Source organism: Pagrus pagrus (assembly GCF_965226575.1).
Source record: "Pagrus pagrus genome assembly, chromosome: 24".
NCBI lineage: Eukaryota > Metazoa > Chordata > Actinopteri > Spariformes > Sparidae > Pagrus > Pagrus pagrus.
The window spans coordinates 15,646,902-15,670,209 of record NC_140206.1 but is presented as its reverse complement, the minus strand read 5'-3'; the positions used below and the strand labels follow the sequence as shown (position 1 = coordinate 15,670,209).

At 43.1% G+C, this 23,308-nt stretch overlaps 1 protein-coding gene across 2 annotated transcripts in view; it reads right to left on the bottom strand.

Annotated features, from left to right (window-relative positions):
* Positions 1-23,308, bottom strand: part of LOC311253441 (fibroblast growth factor 14-like) — a 78,933-nt gene that overhangs the window by 36,042 nt on the left and 19,583 nt on the right. Inside the window, exon 1 of one of the 2 annotated variants that reach the window (XM_084347416.1) lies at positions 10,526-11,157. The exons of the other annotated variant lie outside the window; for it this stretch is intronic. Within the exon in view, the coding sequence (XP_084203542.1) occupies positions 10,526-10,718 (193 nt within the window). The 5' untranslated portion in view covers positions 10,719-11,157. Of the gene's footprint in view, positions 1-10,525; positions 11,158-23,308 lie in introns of those variants that run through there. 2 annotated transcript variants of the gene reach the window in all.

Below are 23,308 nucleotides of genomic sequence, written 5' to 3'. Positions count from 1 at the left end.
GATGACAGCGCCTGCCAACCTAACACGGCCTTTAATCCCAGTGTGGCATCAGACAGAGCTGAAAGATGCTGTTCCATATCAGAATAGAGTGCATTCATTGCCATTGCACAGCAGTGCAACACAATTAGTCCATCCGATGGGTGGCAACTAGGGGTGTGACGAAATCTCATGCCACAGGATGTCGCAATATTAAAAAGTGACGATATTGCTTGTCGAGGTGAAAAGCTGTCTCATGATATCAGTACATAACAGAAACTCAAATTTAGCATAGAAGATGCCTCCGCCACTTTCAAATCGTTTGTATGGCAGCATTTTGGGTACCCGAGGGAAACATTAACAGCGAAAGGGTGACAGACAAGACACGGACAATATATAAGCACTGTAAGGAACTAGTGCCGTGCACTGCTGTACACCTACAGAACCATCCAGCTCTCTACTAAAATCAGAATAGTGAGGAAAACTGAAAGGCCAGACAACGGGAAATGGTAAATGTGGTACTGCAGACTACTGCCCACTTTTAAAGTCCCACACAGGGGCGAACATAGCCAAAGTTTTACAAGCGGCTGTCACTGACTGGGAGCTTAAAAGGCTTAACCATTGCATCGGTATTGTGACTGACAATGCACGTAATAGCCTAGAACATCTTAGGCTGGTAGTTGTAGCTTGTATCAGCTTGTATCATGCTTGAAGAAAAATGTGGTCAGTCTCTATTTGCACTATTGAGAGAGCACTACTTTGATTATGGCTTGCACTTAAAAAAAGCAGGACTTAGAAAAACTTGGTGTTATTTATTTTTGTTATTTGTACTGTGTATATTTTTTTATTTTCAATTTGTGGAAAGGAGTTCAGTTAGAAGGTCACACACAGCTTCAATTAGAAGTTAGAAGCTCACACATAGTTCATGCACAGGTGTAAGGTCTGAAGAAACTCATGAGAAATCATACAGGAGAGAAGCCAGTCAGTTGACTTTGTGGCAAAAGTGCTTACGTTCGCTTCCTCTACTGCACGTTTTTGGAGTTCAGTTCTTTGAATACCCTTGGATAAAGTAATCTGGAAATGAGGGTATAGATGGACCAGTAGAGGTGGCTACCAGCGTGGGATGAGTTTTTGATGATGTTGGTGGCCGGACAAGGACATCGAGTTCTTTACATGTCTTCAAGTGAAGGCAGCTCAGTGTTGGTGATTTTCTGTGCTGATTTTATGACTCTCTGTAGAGTTATTTTATCAGCCACAGTACAGCTGGCATGCCACATCAAGATGCCGTAGGTGAGTATGCTTTCTACAAAGCAGTGATGAAAGGACACCAGTAGCTGCTGGGACAGGATAGCCCTTCTCACTGTCTTCAGGTAGTAGAGTTGCTTCAGTGCCTTTTTACTAGGTTATGTTGACAGTCCGTGTAAGGTTTCCTCCGATGTATGTGTTGAGAGTCAGATTGTGAGAGCAACACTGTGACAGTTTTCTGACATCACTCTTGTATGCAGATTGATTGTTGTTCTGAATCAGTCCTACCACAGTGGTATCATCCACAATCTTATTTATTGTGTTTGTGGTGTGGGTTGGTGTGCAGTCATAGGTGTAGAGAGAGTAAAGAACACCCAACCTTGCATTGCACCAGTGTCAGGGTTGGAGAGTGATGGGTCCTCTCCTGACAGTCTGTGGTTGGTCTGTCAGACAGTCTTTGACCCTTCTGCATGTGTGCTGACTGACACCTAGGTTGAGCCGTTTGGCCACCATTCTGCTAGGGATGATCCCATTGAATGCGGAGCTGAAGTCCACAAATAACATCCTCACATATGCCCCTGGATGTTCCAGGTGGGTCGGTGCAGTGTGGAGAGATGTGTTGATGGTGTCTTCTGTTTATCATATGCCTCTGTTGGCATATTGGTGCTGGTCCAGGGTGGGCAGGCGTGAGGATTTAAGGTATCTCAGGACCAGCCTCTCAAAGCACTTTGCTACAGTGGGGGTGAGAGCCACAGGTCACTGAGGCTGCTGATTGTTGTTGTTTTTGGGACACAATAATGGCAGACTTAAGGCGTTTGGGGACAGTGCATTTTGACAAGGAGAGGTTCAAAAGGTTGCAAAATACCTCAGCCAGTCGGTCTGCACATTCTCTGAGTGGGCCCCCTGGAATCCTGTCTGAACCAGCAGCTTTCCTGGGGTTGACACCACGAAGCACCCTCCTGACATCACCTGTGGTGAACAGTAAGTGCCAGGCTGCAAGCAGCTGGTCGCTGTGCTGGCCCAGTCTCTGTCTCATTCACCTCGAAGCATGCAAAGAAGTGGTTGATCTCCTCCGCTAACAAGTCACTGCTGCTGGTAGTTGGGTCTTTGCTGCCTTTGTAGTTTGTGAGGTGCTGAGTACCCTGCCATGCATGCTGTGGGTCCTTCAATTGCCTAGCTGATGCCTCTATTCAGGTTAGGACTCATGTTTGGCTTTTGCTTTTACCTGTAGGTTTCTCTATTGTCTGAACCATGTGGTGAGGTCCCAACAATACGAAAATGTATCGCATCAACACAAGTATCATAAAATTTGAAACAATATAGAGATATAGACTTTCACAGTATGATAACCATCTCAGAAATATCACAGTATACAGTATAACAGAGTTATTAAGTACTTATTTCCAATCAAACCACTACTTCTGCAATTTGATGTATTTTATTCAGTAAGAAGCAACATTTATTATTTATTTTCTGAATCATCTATAAATCTGTTCACTCTGCTGCCATCTGGCAAAAGATATTGTGGCTCTCTTACCACACTACAGAACTGCTTCTTTACTCTGGCTGTGAGACTCCTGAACTCATCCTCAACACGCCATCATAAAAACATTTTTTCTTGAGTAGCATAAAGGGAGTACAACTTGCATTTCATAGTACAACCTTGTGTTGTAGAATGACCCCCAGAATGACCCCCAAGTTCTGACCCTGGTATTCGAGTAAGACTTCCCTGCCACCAGAGCGCTCTAAACAGTACGTATTAAAACAAATCCCCTATGAAATACTGTATACAAATATACACCTTACACACACATTGGTTAGTTACAACATCAGACACTATGTACCTTTGTACACCTGCTGAATCGTTTCCCCAATCCAGTGCGACAGCCTTGGACACTGGGTGACCCAGGAACTGGAACTTAGCACAAATAACCTTGTCTGTTTTCCTGAATGCCCCTGTTCACTGGATGTGACCCTCAGGGATCTGGTTGATCAGGTGAAGGTCTGAGATCACCTTCGGCAGCAACGACGGTTTCGAACGCAATATAACTCCTGGGTCTACTGGCAGGAAACAACAGCAGTTCTTGCCGTTGACAGAGCCTATAACTCCCCTATACTTTTAGCAGATGTCACTGCTATGAAGAGTGCAACCTTTAGTGACAACCACTTAATGTCTCTCAACACCAGGAGCTCAAAGGATTCCAGCCATAAGGCAGCCAACACAATGCCTAGATGTCAGGTTGGCCAATCTCATGTGTGCTGTAAGTCTGGAGCTGTACAAGATATACATCAACTTGGTACACCCTGCACCATGACACAAGAGTTCCCATTGGTAAGAATATGCTGCTCTTGTTAATGGCGCTCACGCACTCTGCCTGGTCCAAACATACTTGCCCTCTCAGGGGCCAAGCCCAGACTTTGAGCCCCTACGGAAAGGGAGAAGTTCTCGGCAAACTGGATGTCCCCAGGCTTCCCCTCCAAGAGGGGTGTTATCCTTGAGAACCACACCATGTAAGTTCGGGGGCCACCGGGATCAGCTTTACTTCTTCCTTCTGGACAGAAGATGGCTGAATGGGGGAAAAGCATAAAGCAGCCCCGAGCCCTGCCAGGGCAATGCCAGATTCCCTCAGCTACCTCTGGGTGCATACTCTATTCTCCTGGGCCTGGGCTTCCCCTGGAGAGCAGGTCTGCCCCTGATGTCCAAAAACGACCTGACAGTGCCTTCCCGCTTCGGGACAAGGAAATATCAGGAAGAAAACCCCAGAGACCAACTCTCTAACACAATGGTGAGTGGATATATTTGCTAATCTTCCTTCCTCTATACTCAAAGTCTTGTCCTCTCTCAGTGAAATCATGCACACCTGGGCCTTTTAAGCCTGTGCATGGTCCCCATACATATGGAATATGTAACTGCTCGGAGAGATAGTCTCGATGTACTTACTGCATATATACTTATACATACTGCATAACAGAAGACTGTGAAAGAGATATATTGCATTGATGTATTTAACAAACTGCTACTAATAGATTTATCTTATGATATTATCTATTCTGATATAGATTTTTAATCACATCATTCAGCTTTATTATAAGTACAATTACAGTCTGAAATGGAGTCAGAGTTATTGTTGGTGTTTGCATAGATCCCTGCTGTACAGATGAAAAATCAATAATTATCCACAGGGGACCACATTTACTCAGCATCAACTCATCATCCATTTGTGTCTATTCATCTACCTAACATCCCATTATCCACTTACTCATATTCAACCGTTGCCACGGTGACATTCCCACAGTCGCCAAGGTGATATTCCCACTCTTCCCAGAATCTCCTCACCCTGTCTGTTACTAGGGAAATTCCCATTCTTGCGTTGCCACGGCAACAGTCTCGTGATTCCAGACTGTTCCAGTGAAAGGGTATTCCCCCATCCACACAGACACACACACACACACAGCTATAGTCCCACAATAATGTGATCTCATTCAATCAGTCAGACCGTCAAGCAGCCACGCTGATTTGACATGTGGTATTGTCTGTTAATTCGCTCCAGTCTGAGTCTAAATACAGTGTTTAACACGGCATAAAACATCAACATGGGTGTCTCATACAAGCGATGCGCTGAATATTCTCTTTTTTACATACACACACACACATACACACACACACACACACACACACACACACACACACACCATCTCACAAAGCAACTGCACCCAAGTGAAAAATTCACAAGCAGCAAATGAGTGCAACCATTTTATCCTCATTTACATCAGAGTGATTGGTGATTAAAGAAACACTTGTGGTGCTGAAAAGGGGGCAGATTACTTGTTAAAAACCATTCGGATCTGGTTCGGCTTCAGTAAATGTCCTTCACCTCTAACATGGCAGCAATGACGCACTTTGTTTGATTATGTATCTATACTAACAAGTACTAAAAGACCTGAGACTTCACCTGAATTTGTTCTAATGAGACATTCTACAGTATATGTACTGTTCATAAGTCTCAACTACATACTGTACCATCGCCTTTACCTTTAATGCCGTTTCGTCTCGAGGCTTTTTCAGAGGCTTTTCCAGCCTTGACAAGAATACAATGCATTGGTTGAAAGGCAAGGGAACACCCTGTGCAGATAGCAAGTCCATCACAGGCATAAAATATCGACAGACACAGGTGAAACACAGAGCTACGTCCCACTGAGTAACATAAATTACAGGTACAGTAGTGGCTTTAATGTGATAAACATTAGCATTGGTTACCTAATCTTTTGAAATTGATATAACTAACAGTGATTATCTATCCGCTTTCAAGCTGGGGTCAGGACTGTGTGGCGACAGCAGCTGAAATTCTGGGTGCAACCAAATGTTTATTTTCACCATCCATTAATTTGCTGGTTATTTTTACCTTTAATCAATTGTTTAGTATTTAAAAGTCCCAAAAAAATAAAACATGCTCATCACAATCTCCCACAAGCAAAACAGTCTTTAAATTGCTTCTTTTGTCGAACCTTTCAAAACTCCAAAAAGAAAACAGCACTGCACAAAACTCCAAGGACTGTCAATTTATTTTCATAAATGACAAGAGCAAATCCTTTCATTCAATAAGCTGGGAGTAGCGAAAGACATTTCTGCTTGAATAACGACTAAAAAGTTAATCAATTATCAAAATAGGCCATTCTTTCGATCGGCTAATCAATGGATTTTTGCAGCTCGAGCTGAGATGTATTCTTATTTTAGGGCTGCGGTAACACGTCAACTTAATCAACTTCAATTTGTTTATGTTGAATGTGCGTCTGTTAGAAGTCACTGATTTTCTAATGTTAAACGTTTCTTCATCGGCTCCATGTTAAAAGCAATTCCTGCACCGCCACCGCTGTTATACCACGCATCATTTAAAGTTTTTGTTCGGCTCTTTAATATCCACTATTTATTTAAACGGTCATGTACGAGAAAAAAGTGGGCTTAAACTAACTTTACAGTCTATTGTTACAGATGATGATCATTTTAAGTTGCAGGTCTAATACTTAAGTAAAAATACTGATTCTCCAGTTCAGGGAAAGGGTTGCTATTATTATTATTATTATTATTATTATTATTATTATTATTGCATATAGTGATGACTAAATTCAGTATTAGTATTCAGTATTCAGTATTTTTCTGATCAGGCATCTGACAAACAGGGTTTATTTTTGTCAACGCATGAACTCTTCGTTTCTGGTAACATTTGTTCGTTTTTCACAGAATATGCTTGAATAAAACACTGAAATATTAACGAGACAAGTTTTTAAAGTGTATTTTGGGTAAATTCATTGTTATATTAATTGAGCAATGGAAAAAATACCGATAGGTGCAGCCCTATTTTATTTAGTGTCTTTCCTCTTGTTCCTTCCCAAGAACATTCTCAAGGTGATCAGCTGGGAAAAGTATTACATTTTCTTCCATTTGCTGACTTAAATAATAATTTTTTGGGTCTTTGATTTCCTCAAGGACTCCACAGGGGTTATCCTTGCAAGGTGCCTGAAAATGTGCAACAGGTCCTCTTGCATCACTAAACTCATCTCAGCAGTGAATCCTTCTCTTGGCGTGTCCATGATCGCATCCTCTCGGTCAGTACGCAGGGTTCATGACAACGGACAAGGGCGGGATGCTCTACTGTGCACACTGAGTGACATTCACAATAGATATGGGTCTTTGGTGTCTCGTAAGTCCATGTGGCTTTAGTACTTGAATGCATGAATTAAAAACTACTGACATATGAGGCGGTAAAGATCATATTTCCATGCATTAAGTAAATATCATCCAGACTGACAGCTGTGGTATTTCTGGCTGCTTTCTGATCCAAACTACCTGCCCAGCATCCGTCTGTCAGAGCAGAAAAGAAATCAGCACACACACACTGCCCACCGCAGACTGAAATCAGTCACATTTCAATCTCTCTGCCCTTGTTTGTGTGACGCACGACCAGAGGAAGCTGCTGGAAATGTAATTTATTGTCTCTTATCGTTTTCAAGAATGTGTCACGTCTTCATCTGTCTTTTTAATTTATAAAATATCATTCAAAATGTATTTTTGTACTCCTTCCAGCCTGGCTTTGCATTTATACATCCGTCTTCCTGTTGGCTTAAACCCCCATCTGATATGTATATATATTACAGCAGGTGCATTTCAGCGGCGGCATGTAAAATCAGACCACCCGTTCTTGGCTGGTGCTGTGACTCAGCTGATGGGAATTCTTCGAGGCCACATCAAGCTACCAGAAGCCAATATGTTGCCGAAGTGAATCTCATTTAATTTGGCGGGGAATTCCTGCATAATGTCACAAACATTAAATTCAATATGTGACTGATTAAATAGTTTTAGGTGGGTTGGAAGAGCTTTAATGAGGCTGATTTCACTGCGAGATTGAAATACTGTTGAGTAAAAAAATCCTCCCACACCAGTGCCACGAATTCTGCACTCAGACTCAACAACAACAACCCAGTCACCAGAATAAAATACTGGCATTTTACATCTCTGCAAACCATGCATATGTTCAGATTTGTATGTGAAATATGCACCATATTGACATTTCTACAGTAACTATCGTATCAGGGACACACTGCATGTATATGAGCTGACATTTTTAAGGTGGGAGATGCAGGAGTTGGCGTTCCAGCTTGACAAGAAGGGGGCCAAGCCAGAGACCAGTGCTTGAGACAGCATTTGAACATTTGTAAGCTTAAAACGACTGATGTTGGGACATTTTCCAGTTGTATTTGTGGCACGTTGGGACAAAACAAGGTATTTTAAGCCAAAACATGGTCTTTCCCTAACCCTAACCAAATGTGTTTTGCACCTAAACCTAACTAAACCATGAGCACAGTGTTGTCAAAACATCTTACATCACATTTCCAATATAAACACAATTTTGCCTCTGTATTAAACCACGTCTTTGATCGAGCAATGAAGGCTGCAGATCGGTTTGAGTCTGCCTGTCTCTCCTTCACAAAACCTCTGGAAGACAGTCGGGGATGTTGGCAAATCTCTCTCACACATACACAAACACACACACTCACGGGGAGAGCGCAGACAATGTGGACGTTGCCAAGCTTTCACCAGCAGCTCTCACAGCTGGGAACACAGAGGAGGGGGAGACGGAAGGGACGGACGGAGAAGGGAGGGAGGAAAGAAAATAAAATGAAGCTGGGAGGACTGGTGAAATGGTAGAAAGGTAGGAAAAAGGGGGTAAAAGAGAAACGAGGAACTGAAGAATAACCATGAGAGGACGAGGAGACACAAAGACAGAGGAGGGAGAGGAGAGAAGAGGCTGTTGTCATCCATTTTTCTAAATATGAAAGAAGGGATGGAGGGATGAAAAGAGGACGATAATGATGGAGAGGAGGAAGGGTCGTCGAGTGGAGAGATTAGGAGGAGGAGGAGAAAGGTGAAAACGGGAAGAGAAAAGAAAAGGACAAAAAGGCAGAGGACAGGAGGAGGCTATGAGGAAGAGGAAGATAAATGAAGGAAGGATGGGGAGGAGAGGAAAAAAGGGATGCAACGTTGGGAGGGAAGACGAGGAGGAGAACATGAAGGCTAAAAATGAGATGAGAGAAAGGTGACAAAAGGGAAAAGAGGATGCAAGAGAAAAAGAAGAAGGTAAGAAGAAAAATGACGAAGGAAAGGAAAGGAAAGGAAGGGAAAGGAAAGAAGGATGAAAGGGACAGAATGTGAAATACAGGAGAAGAAAAAAGAAGGTAAGGGAAAAGGAGACGAGAAAGACGGAATAAAACGACAAGAGCGAGTCCGGGGGTGATGAAAAGAGGGGAGGGAGGATGGGATGACATAAGAAGGAGTGACTTTTGAAGGGCCAGAAGAGTTGAGGGAGGGGAAGAGCAGTTAGAGGAGGAGGAAAAACAAGGTAAGAGAGAGGGGTGATGCAAAGGCCAAGAGGGAAGAGAAGGGAGGATTAAAAATGCAGAGGAACTAAGGTTAGCCTAGGGAAGGACGTGACAAAAAAGAGAGGAAGGTAGGGGAGGAGAGACGGAGAGAGGGGAGGAAGCTGTTCATCTTAATAAAGACAGGTGGAAGGGAACGAGGGAGGAAAAGTGAAATGATGCTGGAAGAAGGGAAGGTGACGAAAAAGAAGGAAAACGGAGGAAGAAATGAAAGGTTGTTGATGAAGGGTGGACGGAGATAAAAGTAGGTGAAAGTAGAATGTGAGGAATCAGAAAGTGAACAAATCAGAGCAGCTGAAGCAAAGATATGAGGAAAGGAGGTGATAGAAAAAGAAAAAAAGGAAGAAAAGGACAGAGAGGAAAGGAAGGTGAGGAGAAAACTCCCACCACAATCTGGAATCTGGCGCTAAAATATTCCTCATACTCACCAGACCAAACTGGTGAAAACCAATTCCTATCAACATGACTCCTCACGTTCCCCCTCCTCTCCTCTCCTCTCCTCTCCTCTCCTCTCCTCCTCTGTCCCTCGTTCCCTGCCTCCTTCTCTCCTCCCTTCCTCCGTCACCTGCTGGTTTCTCACACAATCAATTGATTACAGCGGCACTTATCGCCTCAGCTATTGAACGCTTTCCATGGCACACAATCACAACATTCTCATTAATCTGCATTCACTCCCGTTATCTGATCACTCCTCCTGAACGCTGAGAGCCAGATCTGTCCCAGTTTGACAATCATGTTTGCGAGGATTCACTTGAGATCCGTACGCTTTTACTTTTTCGACCTCCACATGAACAAAAAACCTGTTTCTCCTCGTCACGGCCAGGAGAAATGTCAGAAATTACATGGAGCAGCGGTGTCGTTTCAAAATAAGAGAGAGGTGTTAGTTTTGGTCCTGTCGTTGGGCTGAAGTCTGACATCCTGATCGCGGTGACAGAGGCTTTTATTATAAATTATGAGCTGAGAATGAGCGAGCGAGGTAGAGATGCACAGGGAGACAGGCGGAGAGAGAGACAGACTAGACAGACTAATCTGTGGCTTCAATAATGGATGTACCTGGAAACTACTGAACCATGGGACACTACAAGACATGACAGTGTGTGTGTGTGTGTGTGTGTGTGTGTGTGTGTGTGTGTGTGTGTCACAAAAAAAAGACAGAGAGAGGGGGGCAAGTCTGCCAGCCCGTGTTTATGCATGATTGGGGTGTACTGTGTGCGCGCGTGTGTGTGAGCGCGCGCGACCCAGGGCGTGCATGTGTGAAGGTGGCTGTATGTGCGTAAAAAGTGTGTGCGTGTGGTGGGCGCGCGCGCACACAAGCATATCAATATATCGGCGCGTGTGTGTGTGTGCGTGCGTGCATGTGCGCGTCTCGCACCTTGCCTCCGTAGCCTCCTCTTCTTCAGGCCAAATATTCGGACTTTGGAGAAGATGTCGACCAGGTTCCCGTTGCACAGCCCCTGCTTCTTACCGGGGCTCTTCCGCCGCCGGTGAGTGGTCGGTCGGTGGGCGTGTTGCTCTCTCGCCTGTCGCTTCTGCCGGATCAAACCGCTGGCTATCGCCGCTGCCATGTCTCCGCCGACACAAAAACAGCCCCGTCTCCGTCCGTGTCTCCAGTCTCCTCAGCCGTGTCCACCGGAGGGGACGGAGCGCAGACAAACCCCAGACGCAAACCTCCAGGCTCCGCTTCCACCGGCTATAACGGCCCCATACTTCAGCCACAACACGGTAAAGTCCCAAATAAACACACCACTTCGCGTTACAGCATATTCTGTGTTGTCGCTACAGCCCGGGCCATTGGTTTGAAAACGCACAGCGGTTCACCTGTCCGTCACGTCTCACCGGTCTGCCTGTCAGTCAGATACCAGCAGCTGTCACTGAACGGCTCCTCTCGGCGGAGCCCGGGTGTCACTGTGTGTTCCCATGGTCAACAGGCGAGACAAGAAGGAGAAGCCCCCGCGAAGAGGAGCACGATGGCCCAGAAAGCAGTTGTGTCCCTCTCCTCCTCTGAAAAACGTCCGTTTGTATTCCGCTGACAGAGGCGCGAGGCGCGCGTGCAGCCGCGCGCCGCTCCAGCTGCGTGAAACTAGCGAGAGTTACAGAGCGTCACCGGAAAAGGGGCGCTCTGGCTTTTTCAAAATTAAAGCGTAATAGGGTTTGTGTTCTTTTAAATGCTTTATATACATTGTAAAGTCACTCTCCTGACAATAAATGTTTGCCTTTATGTCATGACGTTATACTGTGTTCCTATTTATCGCCTTGTATTCTGATTTCATCCTTCTCTCATTTTGCCACCTGTTGCTGCCATCAAGTGGTCAATGTTCATTTAATCACAATTATTTAAAAAATAAAAATCTTCTTTTCTTCAAATAAAAACACAAATTGCACCTCAGATGGTGGTGAAATTAGGTAGTAGAAGACGTTGCAACTGTTTGTTAAAGGCCCACTTTTTAAAAACTCTTATCAGCCACATTATCTATGATCTATAGCCTATTTGCTTTAAAATATAATTAACATTGACTGCTGCATATTTTTTATTTTATGACTATTAAACACAATTCCTTTTAACACCTAGTATAATGTGTCTGTTTCTATTTATCACTGACCTTTTCCTGTTAAAGGTTGTGAACTAGACCTAATAGTGAAACGTCTTCTGAAAAGTGTTTCTGCATGAAATACGTGGACATATAACTTCGAACAATGTCCCAAAGCTTTCATCATGGAGCGTATTTATATTATTATTTTGAAAGTAATGACCGGAAGTGCAATCACTGTTAATCTGGGTGTTTTGACGTTGGTAAGCGCGAGCGCTCTCTGGAAGCGGACCGTTGTTGGAGCCACGCGCCGAGCGAGCAGTCACACACGCGCTCTCAAAAACAAATTGTCGTCCTCATTACGGCCAGTGTGCGTGTGTGTGTGTGTGTGTGTGTGTGTGTGTGTGTGTGTGTGTGTGTGTGTGAGGAGTGGGGGCGACGTCACCGGTCGGCGGTCAACTGGAACGGGCAACAGGTGCCGGGTGGGGCTCTAGAATGGAATATGTGATGTAAGTTGTTCATGTATGGAATCTATAGAAGTAGAACAGAGCAGAATGTAATAGATTACTAACATACTCCATGATACCATCACCTGTAGCATGCCTGCAACAATGTCAGGGCTCAGCTCCAATACTGAATTATTCATCTTTACTGTTAGATGTACAGTGGATGCATGTAACCCTAACCCTGGGGCAACTGGGTAACTCTTTATAATACCCATCATTAATGAATGGTTAATTAACCATTAGGTAATAGTTAATTTACTGGTAACAAACATTGACATGCTTTATTAACCATAACTAATTAAAAAATATATATATTAAACTTAGTATTAATTGGCTCAATATTCCAACAATAATCACTGTCGTGTTTTTGTCAGTGAGAGAAAATACATGTTCTGTTATCCCTGCCCACTTTATCCAATCAGAAAAGAGAGCTCCATAAAAAGGCGGTCCGTTCTGCTCGGTAACATGCAGAAAGCAGGATCCTTCTGTTCTGGTAACTACACCAGCGATGGCAGAACAGGGAGAGCTGCCGATTCCATCGCTCCCGGCTTCCACTACCAAAAAGGCCGAGCAATGAAAAAACGTTTGAATGGAAAGGAAGGGGCAAAGAGAGCTGCCTCAACAAGAAAGGAAAAGATGAGGGAGGGGATTACTAACTGCAAAATGGACAGCGAGTTGGCTTACAGCAGCTTTAATTAAAAAAATCTGTAAATTACATCTACTCATTCTTCCCCATTGAAAAAAAAACATAATCTATGAATATGCAAATATTTTCATTTCAAAGGTTGGATGCGAGACGCCTCGTGCTTCAATGACGAGCCCAATCTGAGTGTTTGTGCTGCAGATTTAAAGCTTTCGCTTCAACGGATGAGTGTGAAAACATCCTTCTAGCATCAAACTCCGCACAATGACTCACACATCCAAGTGACAATAAAGAAAACAAATGCTGGTAGTTGTCGGAGTAATTTCAGGCCGACACAAAGACAAATAAAGTATGTCTTTCTATGTGTGAAAACGTACAGAAAATGTGACTGAAAAGCTAAAAATAATGTGGAAAAATCTTAATAAATACAGGGTAACTGGGTAATCTGATAAACTCCAGAGCCCTGAAGCCCGTGTTACACATTCAAATGTGAAAACAGGTGCAGTTGCCCTTTAAAGCAAGTTACTGACTATAATTTTATGTCCAGTCAAATGTATTAATTTGATTTCAGACTGATACAAAGAATCTCAGTCATGCAGACAATAAAAGCTACCCGGCTCGTTACTTCGTCCCACAGATTCCGGCACTCTGTATTCAGCGTGTGAAAGGCTGTCTGAATGACTGGTTTAAAAATGCACGAAGCGGTGGGCCTGATTGACAGGCTGATAACCTGGAGGGCTGCCTGCCTCACATGTCTTGTTTGTCTGCCGTGCACGTGCTCGTACCTTTCAAACAGGTTCCCGGCTGTAAACTTATACTACAGTACACTCGCATTTCTTCCATGATGTGGTGCAGTATCAGGTGTACAGCTGCACTGAGTACGTTACATAAGTGCGCTAGAAGGATATGATTAAGGCTACAACTGCATGTACAAGCGGACAAAGTCGAATAAAATGTTATTATTCTGAAAAGTTTTGCCCAAATGTCTTAATCCGGCATGAAAGTGTCTTTCCAGTGAAGCGTGTAGGTCAGCCATCTCTCTGGAACAAAGGGCTCGGGCTGGGACCCAGCTGGACACAAAGAACGCTGAAATGAAATGTTCCCTTTTCTTCTGAGGAAACTGATATCAAAGAAAAGCCTGACACCTTTTCCAATCTACGCGTCCCATCTCCTCCTGTCTATGTTTCTACGATGGACGGTAGAGTTCGGCTGTGTGGAATTCTGATGGCAGTGTGATGCTCAGAAAATCTCTCCAGATACAGATATTAATCTTATTAATACGTCTCAGGAACAATGTGTAATTCAGTTCAACACCTGCTTTTTTTCCCCTTACAAACACTGTCTGACATTTTCCTTTAGCACCAAGAGCAAGGCATAATTCCCACATTTCAAAATCTGATAAAACGAATTATCACATTTAAGCGCCCATTGTCAATCCCAAATGTCATCTTTGCGTGTGAGATATCTTGCTTTTCTGATAGGTTGATTGTCATCTAATTTGCTGATTGCAGTCACTTCCCCAAGCCTTTCAATCCCAATGTAGACTGCTGCTATTATAGTTGTTATATGTGAGTTAGTCTGGGCGAATAACAGGCTTATAATGAGTAATTATATCAAAATAAAATATAAATATAAAAAAATATACTGTTGGTACTGGTCGTATTCGTACCCTGCATTTACTGTAGTAGCCTTTTTGCGAAAACAAAACAAATTCAAGTGTGTGGATCCCAAAAAAAAGGACCTGGCAGCGGATGAATCGTATGCGATTAAAAAATAATCGGATGTCGCTTTGAGGCTTCCTGACGTCAAAGACAGGCCGGAAAGGCTTGGACCAAAATATTCCAGCACCACGGACAGCGACCGGCCTCTCTCTGACACTTTTCCCCCGCCTCTGTGCGTGCATGTGTGCTATTCATAGACGCACCTAGACACAGTTTCCTCCCGTGCATCACAGGAATATGATGTGTTTGTGTTCCTCGCGCCCACTAGGTGGCACCAGAGCGTGTCTATTAGCCCTTACAATGGGAGCTCGCTGATAACATCAACAACACAGTGGTAGATCACTGTGTGTGGCACGTAATGACGAGCAGCAGCGTGGGACCCTGCAGGAACAAGACACGAGTGTAGAAGACTGCAAGAAAAACCTGCTCATTAAAATGCTATAAAGTCAAATGGAGTTCTGAAGGCAGACCAGAAGATTTTGGCCTTTAAGTACAGAAAATATGTCAGTGCCATTCTGTTTTTATCATTTCCATGCTGATATACTTTGCTTTGTTTCTTCCTATCATATAGACCCATATAGACGTAGCAGCAGCAGCAGCAGTCTGTCAGCCTGGATCATCATCTTCTGTCCCATTTCAGTGAGTTAAACCAAGAGTCCTTCACAGGATGCCAGGTACTCCTTTTGCCCTCCATGTTGCTGACACACAACTATTTAGTCTGTCTTCCCAACAGCAGAAATAGAGGAACAAAAAAAAAAGAGCGATGCGTGTGTTGGTGTGTATGCTGTTTTTATCCAGGTCAGTCCGAGTGAAGGAGTCATGAATAAATCAAAGCTACATTTACATTAAAATTCATCTCCGCCGCTGCTTTTTATAACATCGGGAGGGAGGCGGGACGCAGCTCCTAAACTTCAAAAGAAAAAATCTCTGCACCTCGTCCTTCTTTCATCCGCTTATTCCATCATCCATCACCTCGAAAAGAAAAAGAAGGAAAAAGCCCTCTGCCCATTCCAAACCTTTGAACAGTTTTCAAGAGAACACGCACAAATCATGCAGATGCACTGCTTCGACACAAACGCTATGCGTGAGTGAAAAAGAAATGCTTTTCATGCACATGCAGCGCTCTGACATGAGAAAACACACACACACTCCTATTGTTTTCCATTGTGCTTGAAGCTTTTCTGCATGTCTGTCTGTAGAGAGGCAGCAGCGCCCTCCACAGGCACTGAAATAACACAGGACTTCCACCTGTTCTCATAATAAATAAATCCCTCTTTCTGCTTATATCCAGCCCACCCTTGGATGCATTTTGATTTTATGCATTGTTTTACCTACTCATGTTGCACACCATTAGATGTCATTGTTGTGTAACTTCTATCAGTCCTCAAGATGCTTCCATGCCCAGTAGGGAAGAACAGATTAATATATTTTTAACATGTTTTCATACTCAAACATAAGAATCAATGGGCAATATTTTACTTTTAAGACTTAAGGAGGTTAAATGTTAATAAAAAATATAAAAGTTCATTCAAAAGTTCATTTTATTTCTTCAAATTTGTATTGTTTATTGTATTTCTAGTCAGTTTTTAAGGCTTTTTCTTTCTTTCTTTTGCCTCCAACTTTTCCAGAACGTAGCAGCTCGGCTTCTTAAAGCTTCATTCCTTTAACAGACAACATCACATCATTCCGGTCCCGGCTTCTATCGGCTCCCTGTGCAGTTAAGAATCGACCGGTCACTTTTAAAGCTGGCCTGGGTCTGCCCCCGAGCTGCAGTACACAGCAGAAATGCTGATCCCATATGAGCCAGTGCTCAGCCTTAGAGCCTCTGGTGGGCCCTTTTGGCCGTTCCTAAGTTGAGGCTTAAATCTAAAGGTGACTCCTCAGATTTGGAGCCACCTACCTGAGGAGAACTTCTTAAAACCCACTTTTATTGACCTGCCTGTATATGAAGTCATCTTTTTATATTCTTTAAGTCCTTCTATCCTTTTACTCTTTTGATTTTATCTTTTTCTCCCTTTTATTTGTCTTTATTCATATTTGTTTTGCAAACTGTTGAGTTTGCCAAAATCATCTTATTACTCTGGCATGGAGTCACCTCTTTTCATTATATCCAAACTGTCAGCAGTATTTTAGCAGGGAGCAGCTGCACTGATGATGACAGCATATACTGTACCTTAGAAAAAAGTAGTGGAGATGAGTGCCCCTGTGTTACTGATAAAGCGGCCGGAGAATCATAATAAAAAGGTTTAAGCCAAAATTGGGCTGTGCGATGGAGTTTATACTTCATTTTAGAGGGCCTGTTGATAACTGTAGATAACTTCAGCGAGCTTATCTTGTCAACTCCTAGACATATTTGGCACAAGACTTCATATTTCAGAGAAGGAGCCGTGATTATTTTGCTGACACCCTGAAATTTCCCTCGGGCTGCAACCAATGATTATTGTCGTGATTATACGATTAATCATTTAGTCTATGAAATATTTCAAAAAGTTGTGAGAGGTACTCGTCACCATTTTTTAGAGCCCAAAGTGACATCTTCCTCAAAAATGAAGCATGTATGTTTCGTTCCTGGTGTCTCTAAGGCCTTTTAATAATTGTTTATTAGTCCAAGGCATCAGCAGTTGTCCTGAGATGCCAGAAGCGACATTCGTCTTTGACATTTTAAAGTGTTTGTTCACCGACAATGGAGAGCTGCCTACGCCAACAAGGGGAAAAAACAAGTTATTGTACAGTGCTGGGACTAAATCTGCTCAGCTACCTTGAGAGAGTATTGAACATGTTGGGTGTGGGAGGATGATGATGACTGTTTGGTTCTGGTCTTTGTTTTCTGTGTGTTCACCAAAAAGCTAATAGATAGGCTCATACAGTACAAAGGAGGAACTGTGCTTGGAGCCAGATGGGGAACTGGATGGTGGCAGGCATTTTTTTGAAAAGTTCTCTCTACTGTGTCTACATACTTTTGTACACTTACCCCAGTGCCAATGAAGGGGAATGTCACTGCTACTTGATAAATCGCTGCAGTTGGATTCCAAAATCTGGTGAAAAGCTTGCCGGAGGAGCGGAGACTGTTGTAGCAGCAAGTTAATTTGAATGGTTTTGGATTGAGATGTTCAACTGTAGGTATTGCCGGAGTGTTAAAGGAACATTTCACCCAATTTCTGTTTGTTTTTTTGTTTTAAAACGTAATAATAAAAAACATAAAATGGCTCCACACAGCTTGTCCGGCGTAATCCAAGTCCACCGAAACCTCAAGACCCCAATACTTTGACAATACTTTTGACTTGCTAAGGTAGTGAAGATGAACATCACGGTCATAACGTTACTTACTCAACGTAGGTCTACAGTATTTGTAACTGAAGTTACAGAAGTAACTAGGGGTGTCACGATCCACCATTTGATTTGACTTTCGATTTTAAGGTCACATCTCAGTTCAGTTGGATTTAAAAATATCGTCAGCACTGACGGCTATGCTACTGTTAGACTTAGATTTTCATACCCGGACAATTGTCATCTACATCTTGAAATTGCTTTTTGCAGGTTAGGGTCAGACAAGTTCAAGTAATATTCACCAAAAAATAAAAAATGTGGGAGTCCAAAAAAACAATACCAGCCTTCAGTGGTTCAACAATAAACAACTAAAGATAAAAATTCATATTAATAAAGAACCTTTGGCAATGTTTTTCCTCCGCGAATGAACTTTCAAAGAAACCAATAAAGCAGCGGTTCTCCAACTTAAAACCCAAAGATCCACTTTGATTTTTATTTATGACAGCGGTCAACAACTTGAAAATGATAGGCTACTTGGGGACAAGAATATGGTTATGTTTGCTAACAACAATCTCTTAGTTTTTTAAAATAGAATATTCAAAATCTGCTGATATTGTCTAATATTTGAGCATCTAATTATTAAAAGTTCCATATTAAAAGACACAGATGCTAGCCTATAAATTTCAAATATATAGAGAAATAAATAAATGTTTTGTTCCAAAAATGTTGCACTATTCCTTTATTCACCTGTTCAGATTAGTCATAGATATGCTCACAGCATCTCTGTAGGTGGCGCTCTTTTCTTTGTTTAGTCATGCTGACTGCTCGTCCTAATTAATGTGCCTCTCACCTGCTCTGCGCAAACAGCAGAGAGAAAGCAACAGGTGAGCATTAGACACATTAAATCAAACAGGCATTATTATCTGTACGTCAGTGTGGTCGGCAGAAGAGAGAAGAGCTGGAAAAGAGGGGATGACGGAGAGAGAGCAGGGACGGAGGACAGCAGAGGGAAGAGAGACAGACAGGGAGGCAACAGATGTGGGTGGGTGGGTGTTCCCCAGACAGGAGTGTGAGGATAGCCACTCTGAACTGAGCAGGATGAGTCATAATTTACACTCAGACACCCGCCCACACACACACACACTCGCAGCAGCGCAGACACGGGGAAGTCCACTGTTACCTAGGTAACGAGTGATTAGTGACGCAGGTGGGTCTCCGAAAAGGAGGGAGAGGACACCTGCTGAATGCTGAGAGGATAACACACGCACAGGCGCACATCTGGCATCAATTACATCCACCGTGCGACTTCATCTTTCTGCTCTGCCGATGGGTCTCTCTCTCTCTCTCTCTCTCTCTCTCTCTCACACACACACACACACACACAATCACAGACACACTGTTGCTTAAATGTATGCAACACATTCACATACAAGCAATTAAACAACAGCCTGTTTTTCTCTTTCTCTTTCCTTGTTTTCCGCCTTTCCTCTCCTCTCACCTCATGAAAACTCTGTTTCATGTCCCTCCCCTCGATTCCCCTTTCCATTCATCTTTCCTTGTCTCCTCTCCTCTCTTTTTTCATTGTCGTCCCCCTGTCTCCTCCTTCCTCCTCCCCTCTCATCTTCTTTCCTCGTCTCACTCTCGCTCCTTTCCTTTTCATCTCCTTTCCTTGGCCACTTCTGTATGTTCTGTCAACCTTCCTCTCCACTCCATTTCATTCTCTCCTTCCTCGTCCCCTTTTCTCTCCTTTCCTTTCACCCCCCTTCCTTGTCTCTCTACTTTCCTTGTCTCCTCTCCCTTCTGTTTCGCCTCCTCTCTTCCCCTCATCTTTCCTCGTCTCTTCTACTCTCCTTTCCTTCTTCTCTCCTTTCCCTTCCCCCCTTTCCTTTTGCCTCCTTTCCTTGTCTACTCTCCTGTGCGCTTCATCCTCCCTTCTCTCCTCCCCTCTTCATTTAACTCCTTTCCTTGTCTTTTGCTCTCTCCTTTCCTTTCATCCACTTTCCTCATCCCTCTTTCATGTGTTTCATCTCTCGCCTCCTCTCCTCATCTCCTTGTCTCTCTCCTTTCTTTTTCCCCTTCTCTCTTAGTTCATCTCCTTAACTTGCCCCCTCTTCTCTCCTTGTTCTTAGTTTCACCTCTCTCCTATTTTTGTTTTCCTCTCGTCTAATCTCCTTTCTTTTCCTCTGCTCCGTTCTTCCCCTCATCTATCTTTGTAACATCACCAACTCAGCAGGGAGGAGGAGAGAGGGAATGGAGTGACTAAATTATTCATTCACACCCCCCTCTCTTTTCTTCCATCTCTGTCTGCCGTCTCTAGCGTCTTGAATCCCCCTCCTCTCACACTCGTCTTCCTCTCTCTTATACCTATTCCTCTCTCGTCCCAAATTTCTTTCACTGTTAAACGGCTTTACATCTGGCCGGTTGGTGAATTCACCACAAGGACGGACACGGTTAAACATATGTAGCGTCTCCGAGCCTGTTAAACTAATGCGTGAGTCAGGGTGGTTTCAGTAAACAAATATTATTTTCTGATAAGGGATAATGGGGTTAATTGGGTATGACAGTGAGACGAGCCAGCCTTTGTAACCTAGCAACCGCAGACAAAGTTATGTGCATCATCACAGACGGAGAAATGAATGAGACTTTGTTTACTGCCTATTGTCTGCTGTTTCTGAATAGAATTAGTAATAGATATGCTTGAGGCCTCGTTATCAGTTTAAAGTGAGAGTCTAACTTTTGCTTAAAGTAGGACGAGAGTTATAAAGTCATCAATCGGACAGTAGCATCACTAAAACAGAAATGTCTGTCCAAAGTTTTGTTAGTTTCGTTAGCCACCATAAGCTTCACTGGTCATACCAGATCACTGACTGTTTGTGAAAGGACAAGCACTTTCAAAAAATCCTTGACAGGTGATTGCCATCTGTCTATCACTGTCTAATGTCAACCAATCATACTAATAGTTGGACAGCGCTACCACCAGCAGAGCCTGTCGGTGAATCAAACTCTGCTCTTCCTCCAATCAAATATACTCTTCAGTCCTGATATAACTAATGCCACAGCAGCATCCACACCATCTCTTGAGAAGCCACCATTATTATTTTCAAATGAACAGTCGCAATCACATCTACACCACAAGTGCATGGCTCCAAGTCTGGCAAGATGGATTGTCAAAATCACGTGATCATGTGATCTCGCAAATCCAGCTGCCCCACAAGGTGTGACCAAGACAGCTAACAGCGTTACAGGGAAACCACAATTGGTTGGTTGGTTGGTTGGTTGGTTTGTTGGTTGGCTGGTTGGTTGGTTGGTTGGTTGGCTGGTTGGTTGGTTGGTTGGTTGGTAAGTTGGTTGGTTTGTCAGCAAAACAGATTTCCACAAAACTTGGATGGAGGATGGGTCTCAGCCCAGAATAGACCCGGTTAACTTTTGGTACAGATCTGGTTAAAGGGATGGACCCAGAACTTTTTCGTTAATTTCAATTTTAAAGGCGACTGTTGGGCCTTGAAGGAGGTAGAAGCTCTACTAAGTGCCACTCTAGATGCTTATGAATGCCACTTTTCATTTGAAAAGAGAAAGGATGCGTTATTTCCTCTTGCAGATACTTTATAATCTTGTACGTAGGAAGGAGTTTAATGCGCTCCAACCGCATCACATCGAGCTGACAGCCTGTCCGATGATCTGAGTGTAGGGCATTCTAGGACTTACCCACTGTAATACCCACTAACATCTTGCTATTGTGTGCACTGTGGATGTATATTATCAGGATTTACTGCCAGGACAATTAACCCTGCAGCGGTCACAGGTTTTTGATGTGAACACAACACCCCGCCAGGTGAACAAGCTCATTTACTCTCCTTCTCAGGCTCCATGCTATGACATGTGTTGAAGTTAAGGCCGCTGGCTTGTTAATATCTTTCCATCCGTCTCTGTCATGCAGAGCTTGTACATTGAAGCAAGAAGTTACAGATATTAAAAACCGCTGTCAGGGGCTTCTGTGTGGTCTGAGCCTTGTCAGCTGCCTGATCGCTACTGCACATGTTGCACTCGGCAGCTTCGAGGTGCAGAAAAGAAAGCATTCTGGGAAACCTCGCTCGTTTTATAAAGGTTAAAGAAACAAAACACTTAAACTGATCTAGTTTCACGTTCACTCAACATGAAAGAAAAACGTGGCATTAAATGGGACCCTTTACATTGAACTTTACATACAATTAGATAGGATATTCACATATCTTTAAAATGCAAACTTATTTATTTGATTGTCAAGATTCTAAGAAGACGGAGGACAAGACAACTGATTATGACAGAAGAGACACACAGACTGTTGTTGACAGTCATGGTGAGCTACGTCTCACATTGCTATTTATCTAAATAAACTCAGGTGAAGCCACTGAATCAAAACACCTTTTTAATTTGTGAGCCTGCTCATAGGGCTTACGTTTTGGGATCATTCTACTTAACTTTCCTCTACTTTGGTTGGCGTGCAGTTCATAAAACACTGTTGGAATCCTAAATCCTGCTGCACGGCGTGATTTTCTTGAGAGTTGTTAAAGATATTAGATGATGTTTGGGCTAAAATCAAACAGTTCAGGTGTTGTAAATGCAAGGGTGTGTCTAACACCTACAGTTTACACCAACTTGTAAAGAACATGTACGTCATGGCAGTCTTCAGTTCCAATGATTTCTACAACTCATAATGAATTTATCATAGGTCTTCTGAAAATGTGACCAAATCTGCTCGATCAAAAATATACATACAACAAACTGAATGTCCAATTTAGCTGATTATAGAAAGTTGTGTTAATCAAATGTTTTTTGTAGCACGGCCTCTTAACTTCTACTGAGTGATTCTGACTGATAACAGCTGGTGACTTTTCTGGGCCCATTTTAATAGGGCTTGTTTGACACAGCCATCAGACTCAGCCACAAACACTACAATGGGAAAGTCTAAAGAGCTCAGCATCGATCTGAAAGAGCACATTATTGATTTGAACAAGTCAGGAAAGTCACTTGGAGCCATTTCACAGCAGTTACAGGTCCCAAGATCAACTGTACAAACAACTGTTTGTAAGTATAGTGCATGGCACAGTTGTGTCACTGCCACCATCAGGAAGGAAACACAACACCAGAAAACTGGTCAGGAAGCTTCTATTAGACTGCATCAGCTCATCAGACATCATTTTACCCTACAATTTTTCATTGAACATACAACAGCGGAGATAAGTAGCCAACTAGTGTAAAATAACATGACGCACATGACTTTTTAGTTCATTACTGTGTATTTTAACTGTATTTCTGATTCCGAGCATATCAAACAATATCAGTGAATCATGAAAACCCCCGTCTACACACCCCCAAGGTTGAGTGCTTCTCTTCACAACAGCATGGCCTCAGTTACAGAGGGTTTCGTGGACCGTGGTCCACTAAACACCTCACATATAACTATTGATCTGTCCTTTAAAAGCTCCCTGTTTTTATCTTCAGGGACATTTT